The sequence below is a fragment of the Somniosus microcephalus genome, chromosome 2, assembly GCF_052327205.1.
Source record: "Somniosus microcephalus isolate GS21.2 chromosome 2, FLI_Smic_1.0, whole genome shotgun sequence".
NCBI lineage: Eukaryota > Metazoa > Chordata > Chondrichthyes > Squaliformes > Somniosidae > Somniosus > Somniosus microcephalus.
The window spans coordinates 384870861-384883448 of record NC_140988.1 but is presented as its reverse complement, the minus strand read 5'-3'; the positions used below and the strand labels follow the sequence as shown (position 1 = coordinate 384883448).

The following is a 12588-nucleotide window of genomic DNA, read 5'->3' as shown; positions in this document are numbered from 1 at the left end:
GGCAGTGGGATTAGGTTTGGGTTGATACAGGGCTGTGGGGAGAGAGCGGGGCAGTGGGATTAGGTTTGGATTGATACAGGGCTGTGGGGAGAGAGCGGGGCAGTGGGATTAGGTTTGGGTTGATACAGGGCTGTGGGGAGAGAGCGGGGCAGTGGGATTAGGTTTGGGTTGATACAGGGCTGTGGGGAGAGAGCGGGGCAGTGGGATTAGGTTTGGGTTGATACAGGGCTGTGGGGAGAGAGCGGGGCAGTGGGATTAGGTTTGGGTTGATACAGGGCTGTGGGGAGAGAGCGGGGCAGTGGGATTAGGTTTGGGTTGATACAGGGCTGTGGGGAGAGAGCGGGGCAGTGGGATTAGGTTTGGGTTGATACAGGGCTGTGAGGAGAGAGCGGGGCAGTGGGATTAGGTTTGGGTTGATACAGGGCTGTGGGGGGAAAGCGGGGCAGTGGGATTAGGTTTGGGTTGATACAGGGCTGTGGGGAGAGAGCGGGGCAGTGGGATTAGGTTTGGGTTGATACAGGGCTGCGAGGAGAGCGGGGCAGTGGGATTAGGTTTCGATTGATACAGGGCTGTGAGGAGAGAGCGGGGCAGTGGGATTAGGTTTGGGTTGATACAGGGCTGTGAGGAGAGAGCGGGGCAGTGGGATTAGGTTTGGGTTGATACAGGGCTGTGAGGAGAGCGGGGCAGTGGGATTAGGTTTGGATTGATACAGGGCTGTGGGGAGAGAGCGGGGCAGTGGGATTAGGTTTGGGTTGATACAGGGCTGTGAGGAGAGAGCGGGGCAGTGGGATTAGGTTTGGATTGATACAGGGCTGTGAGGAGAGAGCGGGGCAGTGGGATTAGGTTTGGATTGATACAGGGCTGTGAGGAGAGAGCGGGGCAGTGGGATTAGGTTTGGGTTGATACAGGGCTGTGAGGAGAGAGCGGGGCAGTGGGATTAGATTTGGATTGATACAGGGCTGTGGGGAGAGAGCGGGGCAGTGGGATTAGGTTTGGGTTGATACAGGGCTGTGAGGAGAGCGGGGCAGTGGGATTAGGTTTGGGTTGATAGAACAACAACTTGCATTTATACAGCACCTTCAACGTAGTAAATCATCCTAAGGCACTTCACAGGAGCAATTATCAAATAAAATTTGACATCGAGCCACATAAGATATCACGGCCGATGAGCAAAAACTTGGTCAACGAGATAGGTTTTCAGGAGCATCTTAAAGGAGGAGCGAGAGACGGAGAGGTTTAGGCAGGGAATTCCAGAGCTGAGGGCAGCTGAAGGCACGGCTGCCAATGGGGAGCGATTAAAAGCAGGGGTTCTCAAGAGGCCTGAATTGGAGGAATGCAGAGATCTAGCACGGGGGGGGGGTGTTGTGGGGCAGGAGGAGATTACATAGATGGGGAGGGGCGAGGCCATGGAGCGATGAGAATTTTAAAGTCGAGACATTGCCGGACCGGGAGCCAATGTAGGTCAGCGAGCACAGGGCTGATGGGTGAACGGGACTTGGTGCGAGTTAGGACACGGGGCAGTGAGCACAGGGCTGATGGGTGAACGGGACTTGGTGCGAGTTAGGACACGGGGCAGTGAGCACAGGGGGTGATGGGTGAACGGGACTGGGTGTGAGTTAGGACACGGGGCAGTGAGCACAGGGGGTGATGGGTGAACGGGACTGGGTGTGAGTTAGGACACGGGGCAGTGAGCACAGGGGGTGATGGGTGAACGGGACTGGGTGTGAGTTAGGACACGAGGCAGTGAGCATAGGGGGTGATGGGTGAACGGGACTTGGTGCGAGTTAGGACATGAGCCACCCACGTGTTGACCTCCTGGCTTTACTCTGACTCACATTTTCCATGTTGTCACCGCAGGTACCCGGCGTCACCACAGCTCCCTCACCATCGGTGCGGCGACGTTCCCCAAGGGCCTGCCGCTACGAGATGCAGGAGCCGGCGGCTTTTACACCGGCCGCCTGGTCGAGCCCGACGTCGGGAGCCCCCTGGAGTCCCGGGACAGGCGTCCCTCACGTTGCCCTGAAGCGAGGCCGCACGCGAGTGAGCGAGAGCCGAGTGACAGGAGGACTCGATCATACCAGACGCTGCGTCAGGCTGAGCCGGCCGAAAGCAGCTGCATGAACCTGCTCCGGCCCCTCGCCGCAGGAGCGGAGGAGGAGGGACGGGCCGGCCTCTCGTACAAGGAGCGGGCCAAGGCGGCAGCCAGGAGCCCCCGGCACAGTAACCGTCGAGGGCTGCTTTCCCCCGGGACCCGCTACACTGACACGACCGGCAGTGCAAGCCTGCCTGCGGAGCGTGCCGGGGATCTGCCCAGCACCGCAGGTGCTGCGAGGTACAGCAGCCTGGACGAGCTGTGGGAGAGGTTTAAAGAGAGGCAGAAGAGGCACAAGAGCCTGGGCTCGAGCAGCGCCAGCGAGCTCTCCTTGATCGAACGCTTGGACCAGCTGGCGCGCTTCCTCAGGAACCCGGTCCAGCACTCGCTGCTCTCTGAGGGGAGAGGTCAGCGGCGCAGGACGGCGGAGGGACAGAGAAGGCGCGGGGCTTGGGAGGACACGGCGGCAGCGAGTCTGGCTGCCCCATCGCCGGGCTCCCAGCCCACCCCGAAGGGTCAGAGCCCCGTCTCCCTGGAGGAGATCTCCACCGAGCGAATAAAGAACATCCTAAACCGCCGGCGGTATTTGGACATCAAGAGCAGAAGCTCGGCCAGACCGCCCGCGATCGAGTCGGACACCACAACCCCCAGCCAGACCCAGACGGAGACCGAGACACAGACGGAGACCAATACGCAGATGGAGACCGAGACGGGCAGCACGCTCTCGACAATCGACACGGCGCGTTTGGTCAGAGCCTTCGGGCCAGAGCGTGTCACCGTGCTGCCTCTCTCCAGGTTATACGGCACCATTGAAAAACAGAAAGAGGGCTCGGCTCACAAGAGGGAGAGGCCCAGGAGGGCGGAGACCAGGTGCCGAAGTGCTCCCAGTAACCGGCAGGTCAGTGTGATGTGTCCTGGTGAGGCTGCTGCTTCCACTCTCCCTTGTACTGATGCTGGTGTGTAGCTTTACTTCACGCCTGCACCAGGTTAATCATAGAAATTTACAGCACAGAAGGAGGCCATTTGGCCCATCGTGTCCATGCCGGCCGACAAAGAGCTCTCCAGCCTAATCCCACTTTCCAGCTCTTGGTCCGTAGCCCTGCAGGTTACGGCACTTCAAGAGCACATCCCAGTACTTTTTAAATGTGATGAGGGTTTCTGCCTCTACCACCCTTTCAGGCAGTGAGTTCCAGACCCCCACCACCCTCTGGGTGAAAAAAGTTCTCAACTCCCCCCTAATCCTTCTACCCATTACTTTAGATCTACTACGAGCAGTGACTGTGCGCGCCTGCTATGTACGTTAAACAGCGAGTGAGAGGGCTGGGAGCACAGTGCAACAGGAGGGAGGCCATTCAGCCCCTCGAGCCTGTTCCGCCATTCAGTGAGATCGTGGCTGATCTGTGTCTTAACTCCATCTACCCGCCTTGGTTCCGTAACCCTTAATACCCTTGCCTAACAAAAATCTATCAATCTCAGTTTTGAAGTTTTCAATTGACCCCCCCCCCCCCCCCCCAGCCTCAACAGCTTTTTGTGGGGGAGAGTTCCAGATTTCCACCACCCTTTGTGTGAAGAAGTGCTTCCTGACATCACCCCTGAACGGCCTAGCTCTAATTTTAAGGTTCTGCCCCCTTGTTCTGGACTCCCCCCACCAGAGGAAACAGTTTCTATTGAATCTTTTAATCATCTTAAACACCTCGATTAGATCACCCCCTAATCTTCTATATTCAGGGGAATACAAGCCCAGTCTGGGCAACCTGTCCTCAGAATTTACCCCTTTTAGCCCCGGTATCACTCTGGTGAATCTGCGCTGCTCCCCCTCCGAGGCCAATCGATCCTTCCTGAGGTGCGGGGCCCAGAACGGAACGCAGTGTCCAGGTGGGGTCTGACTGAGGCTTCAGAGAACTGAAGCATCACCTCCTCACTTTTGTATTCCATCCCCCTTGAGATAAAGGCCACCATTCCATTCGCCCCTTTAATTACTTTTGTCTGAGGCTCACTGGTCACTCGCAGCGTAGAGTCATGGGATGCTCTCGATCTCCATATCCATCGCTATCGACGCTGTCCCAGTGTCTCACTGCAGGACCAAGAGCCCTGGCTAAACTCCACCACCCCGCGCCCACCCCTCCCAGCCCAAGGACCCCCCTCTCGCCACTCAGTGAGACTCAGCACTGACGAGTCAGTGTGGCTCAGTGACCACACTTGGAGGTGCACCGACACGGTGCTGGCAGGGACGCTTCTCATCTTCCCTCTCTTTTCCCCCCCCCCCCACAGCTCCGCTAGAATCAGTAACACGCCGCGGGGGGTCGAGGAGCGCCGTGGGCTTGCGCTATGTCACTCCGCGCTCGGGAGCCATCCCCCACTCGGTCCCGCGCTCACCATTGCGTAACTGGAGCGTGCCCGTTCAGCCGCATCTCCTGTGTTTGCTTCCACAGGTCTCCGGAGCGTGGGGCTTCACCGTTTCTGCGACCACGTCCGACTCCGCGTCCACAGCGAGCCCGCCTGCCCATCCGCCCTGCGGCCCCTCCAACAGGCTCATCAACAAAAAGGGCATCAGGCTGGTCAACCAGGGGGTGCAGACAGGTCAGTGGCCGGGAGGAGTTGGCCCATGGGGATCTCTGGGACCCCTTTACTAACTTGGTGTATAACCGTGCCGGGCAGAGCAGGGAGGCCCCCGGAATTCGTCCCAGAAAGAATGAACTTGCATTTATATAGCACCCTTCACAGCCTCAGGACGTCCCAAAGCGCTTTACAGCCAATGACGCACTTGTGAAGGGTAGTCACTGTGGTAATGTGGGAAAAACACTGAATGAATATTTTGTATCAGTCTTTACAGTAGAGGACACTAAGAATATCCCAACACTGGACAAACAGGGGGCTATAGGGGGGTGGGGAGCTAAACACGATCAAAATCACTAAGGAAGTGGTTCTCGGTAAAATAATGGGACTCAAGGCGGATAAATCACCTGGACCTGATGGCTTACATCCTAGGGTCTTGAGGGAAGAGGCGGTAGGGATTGTGGATGCATTGGTAATAATTTTCCAAAACTCCCTGGACTCAGCAAAGGTCCCGGCAGATGGGAAAACTGCTAATGTAACACCCTTATTTAAAAAGGGCAGTAGACAGAAGGCTGGAAACTATAGATGGTTAGCCTAACATCTGTGGTAGGTAAAATTTTGGAGTCCATTATTAAGGAGACAGTAACAGGACATTTGGATAAACATAATTTAATAGGACAAAGTCAGCATGGTTTTATGAAGGGGAAGTCATGTTTGACAAATTTGCTGGAGTTCTTTGAGGAAGGAACATATAGGGTGGATAAAGGGGAACCAGTGGACGTAGTGTATTTAGACTTCCAAAAGGCATTTGACAAGGTGCCACACAAGATTATTGCTTAAGATAAAAAATCACGGGATTGGGGGTAATATTCTGGCATGGATAGAGGATTGGCTATCTAACAGAAGGCAGAGTTGGGATAAATGGTTCATATTCAGACTGGCAATCAGTAACTAGTGGTGTTCCGCAGGGGTCAGTGCTGGGTCCCCAACTCTTTACAATCTATATTAACGATTTGGAGGAGGGGACCGAGTGTAACATATCAAAGTTTGCAGATGATACTAAGATGGGAGGGAAAGTAGTGAGTGAGGAGGACATAAAAAACCTGCAAGGGGACATAGACAGGCTAAGTAAGTGGGCAGAGATTTGGCAGATGGAATACAATACTGGAAAGTGTGAGGTTATGCACTTTGGCAGGAAAAATTGTAGAGCAAGTTATTATCTTAATGGCAAGAAACTGGAAAGTACTGAAGTACAAAGGGATCTGGGGGTCCTGGTGCACGAAACTCAAAAGGTTAGTATGCAGGTGCAGCAAGTGATTAAGAAGGCCAATGGAATGTTGGCTTTCATTGCTAGGGGGATAGAATATAAAAATAGGGAGGTATTGCTTCAGTTGTACAAGGTATTGGTGAGACCGCACCTGGAATACTGCGTACAGTTTTGGTGTCCATACTTAAGAAAAGACATACTTGCTCTCGAGTCAGTACAAAGAAGGTTCACTTGGTTAATCCCGGGGATGAGGGGATGGACATATGAGGAGAGGTTGAGTAGATTGGGACTCTACTCATTGGAGTTCAGAAGAATGAGAGGCGATCTTATTGAAGCATATAAGATTATGAAGGGGTTGGATCGGGTGGATGCGGGGAGGATGTTCCCGATGATGGGTGAAACTAGAACTAGGGGGCATAGTCTTAGAATAAGGGGCTGCTCTTTCAAAACTGAGATGAGGAGGAACTACTTCACTCAGAGGGTGGTAGGTCCATGGAATATGCTGCCCCAAAAAGCTGTAGAAGCTACATCATTACATAAATTTAAAACAGAAATAGACAGTTTCCTAGAAGTAAAGGGAATTAAGGGTTACGGGGAGCGGGCAGGAATTTGGACATGAGTCTAGGTTCGGATCGGTCATGGCCCTGTGGGTAGCGGAGCGGGCCCAGGGGCTGTGTAGCCTGATCCTGCTCCTGTTTCGTGTGTCTAATTCTGTTAGATTCAGGAGATGGTTCTGTGATGGTAGATTGGCGGTTAGGATCAGATCAGCCATGATCTTATTGAATGGCGGAGCAGGCTCGAGGGGCCGATTGGCGGAGCAGGCTCGAGGGGCCGATTGGCGGAGCAGGCTCGAGGGGCCGATTAGCCTACTCCTGCTCCTATTTCTTATGTTCTTAAACGCGGCAGACAATTTGCACAAAGCCAGCTCCCACAAACAGTAATGAGATAAGGACCTGATAATCTCCTCTTAGTGATGTGCGTTGAGGGATAAATATTGGACTGGACGCCAGGGATAACTCCCCTGCTCTTCTTCGAAATAGTGCTGTGGGATCTTTTACATCCACCTGAGAGCGCAGGCGGGGCTTCAGTTTAATGTCTCATCTTAAAGACAGCAGCTCTGACAGTGCAGCACTCCCTCAGTGGATTAGGTGCTCAAGTCTCCGGAGTTGGGCTTCAACCCACGACCTTTTCTGACTCTGCTACCGCTGACCCTTATGTGAGGGCAAGACCCTCAATCCCCCCTCACCGTATCCCTCAATCCCCCCTCACCGTATCCCTCAATCCCCCCTCACCGTATCCCTCAATCCCTCCTCACCGTATCCCTCAATCCCCCCTCACCGTATCCCTCAATCCCTCCTCACCGTATCCCTCAATCCCCCCTCACCGTATCCCTCAATCCCCCCTCACCGTATCCCTCAATCCCCCCTCACCGTATCCCTCAATCCCCCCTCACCGTATCCCTCAATCCCCCCTCACCGTATCCCTCAATCCCCCCTCACCGTATCCCTCAATCCCCCCTCACCGTATCCCTCAATCCCCCCTCACCGTATCCCTCAATCCCCCCTCACCGTATCCCTCAATCCCCTCTCACCGTATCCCTCAATCCCCCCTCACCGTATCCCTCAATCCCCCCTCACCGTATCCCTCAATCCCCCCTCACCGTATCCCTCAATCCCCCCTCACCGTATCCCTCAATCCCCCCTCACCGTATCCCTCAATCCCCCCTCACCGTATCCCTCAATCCCCCCTCACCGTATCCCTCAATCCCCCCTCACCGTATCCCTCAATCCCCCCTCACCGTATCCCTCAATCCCCCCTCACCGTATCCCTCAATCCCCCCTCACCGTATCCCTCAATCCCCCCTCACCGTATCCCTCAATCCCCCCTCACCGTATCCCTCAATCCCCCCTCACCGTATCCCTCAATCCCCCCTCACCGTATCCCTCAATCCCCCCTCACCGTATCCCTCAATCCCCCCTCACCGTATCCCTCAATCCCCCCTCACCGTATCCCTCAATCCCCCCTCACCGTATCCCTCAATCCCCCCTCACCGTATCCCTCAATCCCCCCTCACCGTATCCCTCAATCCCCCCTCACCGTATCCCTCAAATCCCCCTCACCGTATCCCTCAATCCCCCCTCACCGTATCCCTCAATCCCTCCTCACCGTATCCCTCAATCCCCCCTCACCGTATCCCTCAATCCCCTCTCACCGTATCCCTCAATCCCCCCTCACCGTATCCCTCAATCCCCCCTCACCGTATCCCTCAATCCCCCCTCACCGTATCCCTCAATCCCCCCTCACCGTATCCCTCAATCCCCCCTCACCGTATCCCTCAATCCCCCCTCACCGTATCCCTCAATCCCCCCTCACCGTATCCCTCAATCCCCCCTCACCGTATCCCTCAATCCCCCCTCACCGTATCCCTCAATCCCCCCTCACCGTATCCCTCAATCCCCCCTCACCGTATCCCTCAATCCCCCCTCACCGTATCCCTCAATCCCCCCTCACCGTATCCCTCAATCCCCCCTCACCGTATCCCTCAATCCCCTCTCACCGTATCCCTCAATCCCCCCTCACCGTATCCCTCAATCCCCCCTCACCGTATCCCTCAATCCCCCCTCACCGTATCCCTCAATCCCCCCTCACCGTATCCCTCAATCCCCCCTCACCGTATCCCTCAATCCCCCCTCACCGTATCCCTCAATCCCCCCTCACCGTATCCCTCAATCCCCCCTCACCGTATCCCTCAATCCCCCCTCACCGTATCCCTCAATCCCCCCTCACCGTATCCCTCAATCCCCCCTCACCGTATCCCTCAATCCCCCCTCACCGTATCCCTCAATCCCCCCTCACCGTATCCCTCAATCCCCCCTCACCGTATCCCTCAATCCCCCCCTCACCGTATCCCTCAATCCCCCCTCACCGTATCCCTCAATCCCCCCTCACCGTATCCCTCAATCCCCCCTCACCGTATCCCTCAATCCCCCCTCACCGTATCCCTCAATCCCCCCTCACCGTATCCCTCAATCCCCCCTCACCGTATCCCTCAATCCCCCCTCACCGTATCCCTCAAATCCCCCTCACCGTATCCCTCAATCCCCCCTCACCGTATCCCTCAATCCCTCCTCACCGTATCCCTCAATCCCTCCTCACCGTATCCCTCAATTCCCCCTCACCGTATCCCTCAATCCCCCCTCACCGTATCCCTGAATCCCTCCTCACCATATCCCTCAATCCCTCCTCACCATATCCCTCAATCGATCCTCACCATATCCCTCAATCGATCCTCACCATATCCCTCAATCCCTCCTCACCATATCCCTCAATCCCCCCTCACCATATCCCTCAATCCCCTCCCCTGACCCAGTTCTCTCTCAGTGTCCTTACTTTATTCTCCTCTGGGAGCACCAGTCCACCCCTAGACTCCCCTTCGTGCTTCTGACTGAGGGGTTGTCCCTGTTTAGTCCCTGCCTGACAATCCAGGCTGTGTAGAGACAGACTACTCCCTCGCCCCACCACCTGCCTCGGTTGTGACAGCTGATGCTTTGTGTCTTGTGTCAGGATCTCTGGAGATTGTCCCAAGTGCTACGAGGAGACACACTCGCGATGTGGGCATGACCTTCCCGTCACCGGATTCAGACGGGGCCCTAGGTGAGCACCGCCAACGCTCGGCCTCTCCCACCGGCCACATCTCCTCTGTCAAGCAGGCAGCCGCCAAGGACAAGAGGAAGAAGGGCTCACGCTCTGAGAGGCGGCCCAGTAAAGGGAGCAGGACGCCAGGTGAGGAATCATTACATTGGGTCAGGAGTCGGCCATTCGGCCAGCCTGACCATGAGAGATAGATTTCTGTTGTGTAAAGACGCCGCTGGATAAGGAGCAAATTGAGCTGTACAGATCAGCCATGATCTGACTGAATGGCGTCCTCTCGCTCCTATGTAACAGGCTCGAGGGGTTGAATGGCCTCCTCCTGTTCCTGTGTAACAGGCTCGAGGGGCTGAATGGCCTCCTCCTGTTCCGGTGTGACAGACTCGAGGGGCTGAATGGCCTCCTCCTGTTCAGGTGTGACAGACTCGAGGGGCTGAATGGCCTCCTCCTGTTCCTGTGTAACAGGCTCGAGGGTTCTGGGGTTTGTACATGTGTGATATGGGGTTCGAGGGTTTGTACAGGTGTGATTTGGGGTTCGAGGGGTTGTACAGGTGTGATTTGGGGTTCGGGGGTTTGTACAGGTGTGATTTGGGGTTCGGGGGTTTGTACAGGTGTGATTTGGGGTTTGGGGGTTTGTTCCAGTGTGATTTGGGGTTCGGGGGTTTGTACAGGTGTGATTTGGAGTTCGGGGGTTTACAGGTGTGATTTGGGGTTCGGGGTTTGTACAGGTGTGATTTGGGGTTCGGAGGTTTGTACAGGTGTGATTTGCAGTTCGGGGGTTTACAGGTGTGATTTGGGGTTCGGGGTTTGTACAGGTGTGATTTGGGGTTCGGGGGTTTGTACAGGTGTGATTTGGGGTTCGGGGGTTGTACAGGTGTGATTTGGGGTTTGGGGGTTTGTTCCAGTGTGATTTGGGGTTCGGAGGTTTGTACAGGTGTGATTTGGGGTTCGGGGGTTTGTACAGGTGTGATTTGGGGTTCGGGGGGTAACGGGTGTGATTTGGGGTTCGGGGGTTTGTACAGGTGTGATTTGGGGTTCGGGGGGTAATGGGTGTGATTTGGGGTTCGGGGGTTTGTACAGGTGTGATTTGGGGTTCAGGGTTTGTACAGGTGTGATTTGGGGTTCGGGGGTTGTACAGGTGTGATTTGGGGTTCGGGTGTTTGTACAGGTGTGATTTGGGGTTCAGGGTTTGTACAGGTGTGATTTGGGGTTCGGGTGTTTGTACAGGTGTGATTTGGGGTTCGGGGGGTAACGGGTGTGATTTGGGGTTCGGGTGTTTGTACAGGTGTGATTTGGGGTTCGAGGTTTGTACAGGTGTGATTTGGGGTTCGAGGGTTTGTTCAGGTGTGATTTGGGGTTCGGGGGTTTGTTCAGGTGTGATTTGGGGTTCGGGTGTTTGTACAGGTGTGATTTGGGGTTCGGGGGTTTGTTCAGGTGTGATTTGGGGTTCGGGGGTTTGTTCAGGTGTGATTTGGGGTTCGGGTGTTTGTACAGGTGTGATTTGGGGTTCGGGGGTTTGTTCAGGTGTGATTTGGGGTTCGGGGGTTTGTTCAGGTGTGATTTGGGGTTCGAGGGGTTGTACAGGTGTGATTTGGGGTTCGGGGGTTGTACAGGTGTGATTTGGGGTTCGAGGGTTTGTACAGGTGTGATTTGGGGTTCGGGGGTTTGTTCAGGTGTGATTTGGGGTTCGGGGGTTGTACAGGTGTGATTTGGGGTTCGGGGGTTGTACAGGTGTGATTTGGGGTTTGGGGGGTTGTTCAGGTGTGATTTGGGGTTCGGGGGTTGTACAGGTGTGATTTGGGGTTCGGGGGGTAACGGGTGTGATTTGGGGTTCGGGGGTTTGTACAGGTGTGATTTGGGGTTCGGGGGTTGTACAGGTGTGATTTGGGGTTCGGGGGTTGTACAGGTGTGATTTGGGGTTCGGGGGTTGTACAGGTGTGATTTGGGGTTTGGGGGTTGTACAGGTGTGATTTGGGGTTCGGGGGTAATGTGTGTGATTTGGGGTTCGGGGGTTGTACAGGTGTGATTTGGGGTTCGGGGTTTGTACAGGTGTGATTTGGGGTTCGGGGGGTAACGGGTGTGATTTGGGGTTCGGGGGTTGTACAGGTGTGATTTGGGGTTTGGGGGTTGTACAGGTGTGATTTGGGGTTGGGGTTGTACAGGTGTGATTTGGGGTTCGGGGGTAACGTGTGTGATTTGGGGTTCGGGGGTTGTACAGGTGTGATTTGGGGTTCGGGGGGTAACGGGTGTGATTTGGGGTTCGGGGGTTTGTATAGGTGTGATTTGGGGTTTGTACAGGTGTGATTTGGGGTTCGGGGGTTGTACAGGTGTGATTTGGGGTTCGGGTGTTTGTACAGGTGTGATTTGGGGTTCGGGTGTTTGTACAGGTGTGATTTGGGGTTCGGGGGGTTGTACAGGTGTGATTTGGGGTTCGGGTGTTTGTACAGGTGTGATTTGGGGTTCGGGTGTTTGTACAGGTGTGATTTGGGGTTCGGGGTTTGTACAGGTGTGATTTGGGGTTCGGGGGGTAACGGGTGTGATTTGGGGTTCGGGGGTTTGTATAGGTGTGATTTGGGGTTTGTACAGGTGTGATTTGGGGTTCGGGGGTTGTACAGGTGTGATTTGGGGTTTGGGGGTTGTACAGGTGTGATTTGGGGTTCGGGGGTTGTACAGGTGTGATTTGGGGTTCGGGGGTTGTACAGGTGTGATTTGGGGTTCGGGGGGTAACGGGTGTGATTTGGGGTTCGGGGGGTTGTACAGGTGTGATTTGGGGTTCGGGTGTTTGTACAGGTGTGATTTGGGGTTTGGGGGTTCATGTGTGATTTGGGGTTCGGGGGTTTGTACAGGTGTGATTTGGGGTTCGGGGGTTGTACAGGTGTGATTTGGGGTTTGGGGGTTGTACAGGTGTGATTTGGGGTTCGGGGGTTGTACAGGTGTGATTTGGGGTTCGGGGGTTGTACAGGTGTGATTTGGGGTTTGGGGGTTGTACAGGTGTGATTTGGGGTTCGAGGGTTTGTACAGGTGT

General features: G+C 55.2%; 1 protein-coding gene across 4 annotated transcripts in view; it reads left to right on the top strand.

The window, feature by feature from the left end:
• alms1 (ALMS1 centrosome and basal body associated protein) overlaps window positions 1–12588 on the top strand; it is a 98764-nt gene that overhangs the window by 68971 nt on the left and 17205 nt on the right. For all 4 annotated transcript variants that reach the window (XM_085976289.1, XM_085976280.1, XM_085976296.1 and 1 more), the window contains 3 exons: window positions 1858–2990; window positions 4525–4672; window positions 9480–9698. In XM_085976289.1, coding sequence (XP_085832415.1) covers window positions 1858–2990; window positions 4525–4672; window positions 9480–9698 — 1500 coding nt within the window. The remainder of the gene's footprint in view (window positions 1–1857; window positions 2991–4524; window positions 4673–9479; window positions 9699–12588) is intronic.